This window comes from Theobroma umbraticum, unplaced genomic scaffold, assembly GCF_002168275.2.
Source record: "Theobroma umbraticum cultivar Fairchild unplaced genomic scaffold, ASM216827v3 scaffold_106.0, whole genome shotgun sequence".
In the NCBI taxonomy this organism is placed as follows: Eukaryota; Viridiplantae; Streptophyta; class Magnoliopsida; order Malvales; family Malvaceae; genus Theobroma; species Theobroma umbraticum.
Genome location: NW_018397276.1, coordinates 1306614 through 1318609, shown reverse-complemented (window position 1 = coordinate 1318609; position 11996 = coordinate 1306614). Strand labels below are relative to the sequence as shown.

The 11996-nt window shown below is 31.4% G+C and overlaps 1 protein-coding gene across 2 annotated transcripts; it reads left to right on the top strand.

Moving 5' to 3' along the window:
- Nucleotides 1-1986: 1986 nt before the first annotated feature.
- On the top strand, nt 1987-10544 carry LOC110427571 (uncharacterized). Of its 2 annotated transcripts, XM_021443123.2 has the most exons (4): nt 1987-2759; nt 4402-4573; nt 9826-10109; nt 10263-10544. In XM_021443123.2, the coding sequence occupies exons 2-4, from the start codon at nt 4463-4465 to the stop codon at nt 10312-10314; spliced, it is 447 nt and encodes a 148-aa protein (XP_021298798.1). In that variant the 5' UTR covers nt 1987-2759; nt 4402-4462; the 3' UTR covers nt 10315-10544. The 2 variants fall into 2 exon arrangements, with proteins under 2 accessions (XP_021298798.1, XP_021298797.1); XM_021443122.2 differs by lacking the exon at nt 1987-2759 and having other exon boundaries at nt 4212-4573.
- Nucleotides 10545-11996: the final 1452 nt, after the last annotated feature.

Here is an 11996-nt window from a genome sequence, read left to right as displayed (position 1 = left end):
GTCATTATCCATGTTATATTTATTTGAATTGTTATTTGTACTATTTGATTTGTTTTAAATAATCTTTGTTGTTTTAATTTATATATTTGGATTTCTACTTATGTATTTTGATATTGTCAATCAGATGTCTTCTAATGAAGTCAAATCATTAGTACAAGTTGAAAAAAGAAGAAAATGTGCAAGGTTTTATCTAAACATGAATGAAGGAGCTGCTATTGCAATAGTATATCACATAAAACACTTAATGAAATAAGGAAACTGATTCAATTATTCTGATGGATGAAATTGGGTACGTGAAATTTTACAAACTCCGGGTGAAAGTTATAGAATGTTTAGGATGGAATCATATGCTATATTGCAACTTACAAATACTTTGAAAAATAAGGGATGGTTGCATCCATCTAAAGACATGACGGCATTGGAGGTAGTCGCTATGTTTCATTGGGCTTGTGCACACAACGAAACAAATTGTAATGTCCAAAATAAATTTGGAAAATTGGAAGAGGCTGTAAGTAGAAAGTTTAGTGAAGTGTTAGATAGTTTATATTTACTAGCCAATGAAAATTGTCAACGCTCTAGATTTTCAATTTACAAAAGTTCCATCTAAAATTAAAAATGATCGTCGATATTGGCTTTCTTTTCAAGGGTGCATTGGTGCTATAAATGAATCACATGTTCCTGCTATTCCTCTTGCAAATGATCAAATTCGTTTTATTGGTCGAAAAGGATATCACATACAATGTCATGCTAGTGTGTAATTTTGACATGCTATTCACTTTTATGGTTGTTGGTTATCCTGGCACTACACATGACACTTGCATATTTTCAACTGTGCTTGAAGAAATGAAAAGCGTGTTCCCTCACCCTCTGGAAGGTATAACTTATAATTTTTATGATACAAAGTTTGTCATTCTATATATTTATCTCTTGAATTTTTATAATGAACTAATATTGAAACCTTTAACTTTTTTCTTAGGTAATATTATGTAGTGGATGCTAGTTATCCTAATATAAAAAGGTATCTAACACCTTATAAAGATGAAAGATATCACATTCTTGATTTTAGAGGTTGCAATAAGCCAAAAGGCGTAGAAGAAACATTCAACCATGCACATTCTTTGTTAAGAAATGTCATTGAATGAATAATTGGAGTTTGGAAGAATATGTGTCATATTTTACGTGATATGAAGCCATTTCTGTTGTTAAAACAAGAAAAGATTATTGTTGCAACAACAACAATTCATAACTACATTAGAGAGTGTGGTGTTATAGACGAAAAGTTTGACAGATGTGATTGCAATCCCAATTATATCTTTAACAGTCAAGAAGAAAGAAGTAATGATGAAAAAATGAGTTCATATACTTATAAAAGAGCATTAGATGACAATTACATGGGTAGAGTTAGCAACCAAATAGTTGCTACATTGATAGAAAATAGAAATTGTTAATTTATGAACTATTTATGAATTATGTGTTACTTATAAATTATTTGTGAAACTTTTTTTATGATTTATGATTAATTATAAACTTTATGTTATATAAAAACACTTTTTATATTTTTAAAAATATATTTTAAATAGATAAAAAAATAAAGTTAATTTTTTTTTATTTTGAATAAATAAATTCGTAATTAATAAAAAGTTATTTATTAAATATCATAAAGTGGTTATCTTAATTTTTAGATGTGAACTGGGCTTGTCCCCTTTTAAAGCCTAATACTGCAAATAGGCCACAGGCTAAGATTGGACTAAAACAGGCCTCGGTCAACACAGGTCAACGAAAGACATGATGCCATTGGTGGGTACGAAAGACCGCCACTTACTAACTATAATCCAACGAGGCGAGCTATGGAGCAAGGTAGCGTTTGCTTACTTATGACGGTTTAAACGAACGATGTCGTTTAATACTCTCAGTATACAATCTGAAAATAAAACCTAAATCGTTTGAGTCCCTCCTTTGGCCGTTTCACCTCCCGCCGAAGACCCGTAAACACTCTTCTTCTTCATTCAGTTCCCCCTTTTCTTCCCTTGGAAGCCTCCATATTTCCCCAAAACCAACCTCTCTCTCAAACCACAGAAAGCAAAGTATTCTGATTGGTGAAAGCATTTTTCCTCTCTTTTTGTGTAAATGGTCTTATATATTGAGATTCTCTTTTTCCTTTTTTTTTTTTTTAAGAAAAAATGAATTTCAAAATGAGTGGATTAGGATCGGTTCTGTTCATTCAAAGTTTTCTTCTTTCTTTTTTCTCTTCTTGTCTATTTCCATTTCTTGCATTCAATTGGATTGCTTCCTTTCTCTTTAAGAGTTTTTAATACACGTCAAATCAATCTGATTCGTAAAGAAAGATGTTAATTTTTGGTGATGCGTAATTGCAGCCGTTGGAATTTCTGTCGAACAGAAGATTTTTCTTTTCTCTCATTGATCAACAAGAAATTACTCAAAGATTTGGTTTACAAAGGCATCCAGGGGAACCTGACCCGTACAGTTACAATTTGGGCGCCTTGGGCGAGGGCGAAAACAGAAGACCTGAGATTTGAGGTCTGAGATTGAGTTTCCTTCCAAAATCTCTGACTCACTGTTTGCAGAGAGGGAGATGGGCCGCCGGAGGGGAAATCACTCCGAGCTTCATTCGAGGCTTGGACATGATATTCTCATCTCTCCACACACAAGGTTAACTGCAAGGCAAGGAAATAAGGAAGAGATGGAGTAAAGGATCGAGGTGGGTAGCCGGCGGACGTGGCGTACTTCTTTGGATCTTGGTGAGTTTCCCACCGCCGGCCTAGCTTACTCATTGTTTGATTCTTTCAAAGTGCTATCCCTTGTCATTAATTATACATGCATTTCCTAACAATTTGACTCTGGGCGGCATGAATACGCACTCACGCGTCAATTGTTTAATGGTACTGACCAGAAGAAGAAAAAAGGACACAAATTACCAGGAAATTGCATGATTGCTGGCATGAATCAACATTGTTTCAATACTGCGTCGTGATTTGTTAACCTCATATTATTAAAAGTCGAACCAAATTCGTCGTCATTGTTCCTTGTTAGTCAAGTACTCTCCACCGCCCATGTGCAAAGTTAATTATGAATTGTGGGAATTCACTAATTTGATTGAAAAGAACTGAAAAAGAGATACTAGCAATGAGAGTCAATAGCTTGAAGACAAAGTAGCTCGGCCAACGGATCGCTCGCAATTGGTCGACCACGTCCGAACAATTTGCGGTATCGCGCGATCAGTAGAACATGATTGCCCTCTTACCTGACTTGTGCAAGTGGACCCCTTAAATAATTAAAGTTGGTGGATTTCTTGGTGGCATAATTATTTCTTTTTTGGTGCAACGGTTAGAAAAGTTAAGATTCAAGTCATAATTTATAAATAACTTATATGAAGTCATTGTTTTTAATTTTATTGGTAAATTTTTCAAATTTGATTGTTCTTTAAGTTTGAGTGTACTGATTTTTAAATGTTTATTTATTTAAATTTAACTCGATAAAATACATATTAAAAAAAAAAAGGTATTGTGATCCCTAAGTTTTAGTGGGCATTCCACTTACCCTTCCTTCTTAAAAAAGTACGGGTGTTGGTTACTAAGTGAACTTTAAAACCAAAAGACAAAATAACTTCTTTGATATTTCATTTTAGGGAAAAAATTGTGCGATTTAATTACTTATAAATCATCATTATAAGGTTCAATTAGTTCTTAAATCATCATTAATTACTCTCAAATTAAATTAAATCGAGTTGGATTTTGATTCGATTGCTTTTTAGAATATATCAAGTTATATCTAATTCAATTTAGGGGAAATAGTCGTCATCAATGAGGATTCATTGAAAATAAACCTACCACCATCAGTTTGAAAAACGCGCTTTAACTCTCATGAAAAAGGTAATTGATGTTATGATTCCATTAGTTAAGTTAATAGTTGTTAAAAGTTTAGCTTAAACACTAAAAATACCCTCATCTGGTTTAATTATTTTCTTTATTCTCCTTATCCCATTTCTTTCTCTTTTTGTTTTAATCGATTTCTTTATAACTAAACCCTTTCTTTAAATAAATGGTAAGTAATTAATTTTAACTGAAAGTTAGTATATAATTATATTAAAGATAAGTTTGAATTGTTTAGTATGTAATTGAATTAGAATATAAGTTAATTAAAATTTAATTTTATAGTAATTAAAGATGATTTTAAAGCTCACAACTAACCAAATCTCATAATTTTATAGTTATGAAAACTCTTGGGTAAAAGAAAAATGTAAAATAAATGGAAAAAATAACAAATTAAGGGTGTGTTCGTCGTTTCTTTTAAAATTACTCTTAGTAATCTTGAATTGAAGTGCTAAGTAAGCATTACGTCTAGTCAACAACCGAGAGTCTATATATTGGTATGCATTGGCAGGGAGGAATGCCACATTACCAAAACCTTCAATCGTTGATCAAACCGAAGAGTTTCAGAAAGAATGGGGAAGAAAGGAAAAGGAAACATGCTTGCTTTCCCTGTAAGCAGGAGGAGCTGCAGGCTCGCCGATGCAACAAGGAAGCATTCCAGAAGCTCAAACAGAACTCATCAGGTATGTTCATTTGGCGCCATTATATCATCTTCAGTATTATTCTTATTCGTGATAAATATATATCATCATGATCAAGATCGGGCTCAGAAAATTTTTTAGGTAAGTGTCATAACTATATTTACTCTAACATGAAATATTTCCATGAAGCACTGTCAAGGCAAGTAGTCAATTTCACCGCATTCTTTGGAATCACTCTCAATTGTACACATACTCTTTTTAGAAGAAGTAAGTTTACTACCATTACGATATCTCGTTGGGCACCCTTATTTCTTAGTTCTTGCTATTTGATTGCATGGAAACCAATATCCAACTTGCGAGATGTGGTCGGTTTTCACTTATAAAGGTCTTATTGTGAAGTCAACGATAGATGCATTGCCAGTATAAGTTTAAACCTCCATATATATATATATATACCATAGCCAACGCTCAATTTCCCAATGTGAAATTGAGGCCCAGACACCCCCGTTAAACTCAAGATATCATACACTTAACTGGGATCACACTTGGAATATGAGATTCTAGTGTTGGCTCCCACCGTGCACACATGATGTAGCACTTAGCTCCAACATTTTTGACTAATGATTGCTCTGATAGCAATTATGGAGACCTGCATTTTACTTATTATCACGACGTGCGAGTTCAAGAACTCAACCGTCTCGACATGGCTTAGGGAGTCACCTATTAATTTTTTTAGTTCAACTGTGATTAGTTACTTAATTGAATCTATACTTTCTAATGAGATCTTAAACTTGAATTAGATTCATTAAAAATGACAAGATTAGTATACCTAAATGAGTTAGGGTTCAAGAGTATAGTTACGTATGAAGAAGGTGTTAGTACCCCCATAGCGCCCATTCAAAGAATGCTATCATTTAATTATATGTTATCTTATTTTAGCCTTAATTAAAAAATTGTGACTTCATACTTACTTGTATCCCTAAATTACGATTCAGTACATTTTTTCTTATTCATTATCGGATATTGGAGACTTTTCCTAAGCCTTCGCAACTCTTTGGCGGGGTTTTAGAAGTTCTCCTCACCTCGAAAGTACTCAAAAAACATGCTTATTCCATTGAAGAGGCTCTGTCATTGGGTTTATTTGATGTTTTATGAGGATGACTCAATTTTAAATTTTTATAAATTTTATTTTTGTTATTTTAGTAATTATCGAGATATACATGAAACCCTCGTATTGGAAAACTTCCTTAAGCTCTTCCAATGCTCAAGTAGTATTTAAGAATATTTCCTCATTTAGGGAATTTCTTGAGAACTTGTCTCCACAATTCTCCTGAGAAAGTTTTATCATTAGAGATTTTCAATCAGGAACCAGATTAATGTTATTAACGCTTATGATGCACTCATGGAATGGATAATACAAGTTTTTTATTTTATTAAATATTGAACCGAAATCTTTGTATCAAAAAAAGTTTCCAAACTCTTCCAACGCATTGGTGAAATCTAAGAATATTTCCTCACTTAGGAAATCTCTTGAGAAACTTGCTTTTACAATTCTCTCTAAAAAACCTCATCATCGGAAACTTTTATTACTTGCAAAAAATAATAATCTGGCATGCAACACAATCAGGAATGCTGATGTTACAAAATTGGATAAAGGGAAAATATATTTACTTTTTTGGTGTCCTTTACTTTTATCAATATATTTTAATTTTATCAATATATTTTGAAAAATATATTCTCACTCTCTATTTGTTTCTATTTTTTATTATTTTTTACATATACACTTTCTTTATAATTTATAATTCTTAAAGTAAATTAATTAACTATCGCCATTATTAATTTATCTACCATTTTATCTATTAATTACACACAAGGACACATTTTTTTATGATATTCTTATTTTTTCATCATCTTTTTATAAGAGACATTTTATTATTTTTACCAATGTATTTACTTCACCATTCTAGAATTATAACTATGTTTATTTTTATACTTACTATTGTTTTTATCCCTGTTGCTTAATTAAACAAAATTTCAATTATTAATGATTATTAATGATCATTTGAATTAATTTAGTATTGGAATAAAATTTCCTCACCCTTAGGAAAATATTAAATTGAAATTGTGTCTCTACACATTTCAAGGAAAATTCCATCGTAGGGATTAATTCAAAATAATCATTCATATTTAATTAAATAATTTACATGCTAAATGTACAATATAACATTAAACAAAAATGAAATAGATTAAAAACAAGCAGGCCCTTCCTTAGGGAAGGCCAATTTGGCCGCTTTTGGAGCTGGCCTCTCTTCTTTGTGAAAATTGCGGTTCTCTCTCTTTTTATTTTCTTTTCTTTTTTTAAATTTTTTTACTATTATTTTTTATATTTATTTGTCTATCAGTGTTTTCCTTTCTACCATATCTCTCATTTTTATTTTTACTATTTGTTTATGTTTTTCTTTATTTTTTTTCCTATTATTCTTTTTGGAAATTTTCTTAAACTCTTTTTTTTCTCTAATATGGTTCTAGATCCTTGTTTAGATTCAATTGCTTTCAATTTTTGTTATCTATTTTGGGTGTCTACACCTATGAATGAAGTATAGTCCACTTTGATGTACCTATATATAATAGCATATTCGCACAAATTCTTAATATGAGATTTGAGAGCATTCCTTGCAAGACAACCGGTAATAATTAATAAAAGACATTCTTTATTTTCATAAGACATGTAGATGTTTATTAGATGAAATAAAGTTGATGAAATGTCTCTTTTCAAAAGGAATTATAAACAGTTATAATTATGAAATTCTTATTACATCAAAGTATTTTATTCGAAATTGTTATTAGTCAATGATGTGTTTTATAAAAAAAAATGGATATTGATAATTGTCATATGGTTTTGTTTCTCACTTATGAAGTGTGTAATTGATCTTATAGGATAGATCTCATAAGATGTTTGAACAACATGTGGGTCTTTGTTATAAGAACAAGTTTATTGAATATAACCTTAGAATTGCATTTGGTATATCATTAAGTGTTTGGAACAAATTTTCATGTAACAATTGTGTAAATGATCTTTAGACTTAAGATTATTAGATTACCTTTTGTGTGAAATTTTATTCTTTTTTTTATTAGATTACCTTTTGTGTGAAATTTTATTCTCTTTTTTATTAGATTACCTTTCTATGTCCACAGTCATTTGGTCATATGAAATAAATTCACTAACCTTTGTGGAGTTTGACACTATGTCTACATAATCTACAACCAAACATGAAGTGTCATAAGGTATGCAGTTGTCCAATTTTGCTTGGATTTTTTGTCCATCACCAACCTTCGAGGAAGCACTTCGGTTGATAAGACTTTGGCTTTCTTTGATGCTCTTTCATAAATAGCTTGGTTTAGATCCCATTGGGGAATCCAAAAAGCTTCCATGAGGGAAATACCTTCCTTTAAAAACCTTATAAGCAGCACTCGAGCATTTGGCTCATTGGTTGGTGTATTATCCCCTTACCTAAAGAGTAGAGTTTGAATCCCCCCTCTCCTAATTATAAAAAAAAAAACCTTATATGCAATTGTAAGAATTTTTATTTGCAATTGCCAACTCTGCTTTGTCAACATAGCTTGATTGAAGTTGTGTGCGTCCTTAAATCCCATTCCACCAGAATGTTTTGACGTGCACATATAGTGCTTTCCAATGTATCTTTGAATTAGTTCCAGACCCTCCCCATCGGAAATTTGCCATTGCAGAATCAATTTCCTTATATAGTCCATCAAGCAATTTGAAGCCACTCATTATATAAGTATGGCTTGTGCCACTGCTTTGATAATCACTTCCCTGCCAACTATTATTATTTGAAATGTTATTCTTTGAAACTGCTTGAGGTAGTCCTAATCAATGATGTTCAGAAAGGGAAGTGATGGATATTAGGTATAACCTGAAATACATGAAAGTAAGTCAATAATGAATTAAGGATTCATCACTTTGAGTTGGACTAAGGGGATATCTCATACCACCTTTATAAGTAATAACTCATTGAAGCCATATGCCTAGGTAAGTGGAGATGTTGAAAAAATGATTTATCCAATCTCTGATGAGTTTGGTTATTACAATTAAGTGACATTCTCTTGTCTTGTCAATATATTAGATGATGAAGGGATAATAATTACACGGTAAAATTGTGTACTGAAAGGTTGAGTCGGACAACTATTACTCTTCTTAACATTAGTGTAGTGATGTATTACTAGGTGTCAATATTGACTTAAAAATATGAACTAATCAGTTGGGGAATTAATGATGAATGCAAAGGATTTTGATTCATCTAGTCTAAGTTAAACTTAGATTGTTGTTTACATGTATTACCATAGAACTTAATGTGTCACACTCATTAAAAATGTTAATTGGGAATGTAAAAAGGGGTTGATTAAGTAAGACTTAATCGAAAGAATTTAAGAGCTTCATAGACTTAATTGAATGGTTCAATTAATCTTGAGCCAAGTTTGTAATTAGCATAAAAGTTATGCAAATCCTACTTGGATTAGGAGTAACTCAATTGCCTATGAATACGAGGTTTATGTTGCACATTTAAAAGGTATAAATTTGTGCTACAATCGATCCACGAACAACCAAACCTTGAAAGGCTTGTGAGGAAATTGGCAAGAGAGGTGTAACCTTGTGAGTCAACTTCTCATTACTGTGTGAGTCACGAATTCATCTTCCTTCAACAATTCAATCATAATTTTTTCTACCTTTGAATAATGACTTTTGGTATTCCTTCCTCTAATTGAGGTTTAGGCAATAGTTGTCCAAAACCCCTTATATTGACAAAGAAAGAAAAAAAGCATGCAAATCACACTTAGCTTAAAGAACTCTTGTGCTTGCTGTCGATTGGTGGTCCCATGGTTGTTGGTCACATTTTGACTTCTCCTTGTAAAGAGAGAACTTTAATTGCCTCTTCGTAAGGTAGCACTGGAATTTGCAAGAGTACAGGATTGAGTTAAGATATTTGCTCAAGTTAGGTGTTAAAATAATAAATCGACATTGAGTTAAGTTGGTCTAGGTAAGATATCAAAGAGTTGGGTTATGCAAAATATACCATTACTTGTTTTCTTCGCAAATTATATGTGTATATGCTTGTATGCATACATGAAAAGCTCTTTTTATGGAGAACATTATTCGAGCTATGGTTTGTTAAACAATACCTCATAGGTTGGCTTGGACTTTTAACTTAATTACATCTTATTTAGAGCTGAGTTGTTAAAATTGTGTGACTCTTACATGAAATTTTATTTTGTAGCTGAGAAAAACAAGGTTGAAAAACCTAACCACTCGCATGAAAAGGCTACGGGTGGAGATGGAAGAAATAAGCGAGGAACAAAAAAAGATCAAGGATGGGCAAAGACAAGTAAGAGAGAAATTTGAAGCCATTGAATTGGAATGCGAGCAACTTCGAAAGGAGACAAAACTCATAACACAACAAAGTCTTAGCACCCAAATCCGCCTTGCTCTTATGTTCCAAATCTTGAAAGCTAGAGAAAACCATGACTTTTCCAAAGCATCACAACTCACTAGTGTTCTCCGGTTGTTCTCTTCACAATTTCATTTAAATTAACTCTCAATTCAACTTTCTCAATATTGAACTTTCTTTAAAATTAACTTTGTATATATTTAATTTTTCTTTTCAAAAAATTTGATTTTGTGCTAATGTCACCTTTTCCCTTCCTTTGATTACAGTGAATTGATAAAAAGAGAGAACCAACAGAAGGAAGCTTTCACTGCCAATTAATGAGGCATGCTACTATAAATAAATGGTGGGGAAGTCTCCATTCTATTGTCATAAACTATATTGGTGCTAATTCTAGGCATGTATGTTATGATGATGTGTTATCGTAATAAACTAGATTGATTGTGAAACCCCAATTTTTCACATTGTGAAAATTTGGTGAAAATATGAACTTTTGTGAATTATGCATTGGTGACGATTACTTATGAAAATCCCTTGTCGTTTGATGTAAATCTCTCCGTATTATTGTGTTATATTAATGAATGAATGATGGTTGGAGGAATGGTTGAAAAAGGAAGCTAAATGAATGGAATTTTGCAAATTAAAACTTCGGTAGTCATCCCTTACTGGCCAAAACTAGACCTTAGGATAAGGGGTTCAAAAAAGGTTCAAAAGAAACTAAGTTTTTAGTTTTGGGTTGAGTATCCAAGGACAATATTTGACTATAGCATTTAAAAATTTGATTATAAGGTACTCAGTAGTTGACAATAGCGCAAAAATAAGCTACAAGAAAAAAACCATAAAAACAAGATTTTTACCTCATTTTTCATCTCCACTAGCCTCTAAACTCTCCCTTTTCCTCTCCAAAACCTTCTCCATGGACTTCATCTAGCAAGGATTCAACCTTCCAAACTCAAATCTAAGCCAAGATTTTTCATTTTTGGGTTTCAATCACAATATTTCAACCTAACTCAAGGGCTTTGTAAATTTTAGCTCATTTAATTCTAATTTAAGCTAAGGATTTGGGGGTTTTTGTTCTTCAACAAGGTTGTGGAGGTAAAGATGTTTAAGGATTCATTATTAGAGCTTTGGGTTTGAAGTTTTGTAAATTATTGGCTTTAAAAGAAGAACAAGGGTTACTCGATTAGTTTCAAATAAATGCGTTTGTTGGAAAGATAGAGATTTATGCTAGAAATTGTTATGATAGTGTTAGCTTTATAAGCTTTAAAATGATTATAGTTTTGAAATGACAAAAATGATCAAAATTGCTTCAATGATCTTTAAAGTTGTTTGAGGGATCTTTGAACTTGTTTGAATGATTTTGAAGTTGTTTGAATGTGTTTTTAAACTTAATTTATTAATGTTTAAAACTTCCATACATTTGCTTTTGAATTGCATAAGTTATTCCATGTGAAAAATGATCAAAATTACTTGAATAATCTTTGAACTTATTTGAATTGTTTTTAAATTTATTTTTAAATAAGTTCTAAAGTGCCTAAGTGTTTCTATGTGAAAAGTTTCAAAATTACTTGAATGAGTTTTGAAATTGCTTGAATGATTTTTGAAATTGCTTGAATAGCTTTTAAACTTGCTTAAATTAGTTTTAAACCTCCTTTGCATTTGATTTTGAAATATCCAAGTATTTGGCATCAAATTGAGTTTTTTTTAAAATAATTTTCTATGTTTTAAGCTAAAAGTATCAATACTTTTGTCAAAAGTATCGATAGCTTTATTTTTGTTTTGACATGACAAAATTAATGGAACTTATTGAGCTTTGAAAGTGAAAGATATTTTTGAGTATGAAGAAAATCCTCAAAAAATTGTGAAAGTTGAACTTAATAGAAAATATATTAAAACACTTTAATTGTTTGAGCATACTTTTGATATGGATGATCATGCGCTTAATTTTCTTAAAAATCTCTTGTTTTCAAAATTAAATGTGCCAACCCAAGGATAAAATTTTC

Excerpts from the sequence above, each read along its gene's own strand:
- LOC110427571 (XM_021443123.2), top strand. The coding sequence starts at position 4,463 with ATGGGGAAGAAAGGAAAAGGAAACATGCTTGCTTTCCCTGTAAGCAGG. Across the intron at positions 4,574-9,825 it reads GCTCAAACAGAACTCATCAG|CTGAGAAAAACAAGGTTGAA; the intron begins GTATGTTCATTT and ends TTTATTTTGTAG. Across the intron at positions 10,110-10,262 it reads CAACTCACTAGTGTTCTCCG|TGAATTGATAAAAAGAGAGA; the intron begins GTTGTTCTCTTC and ends CTTTGATTACAG.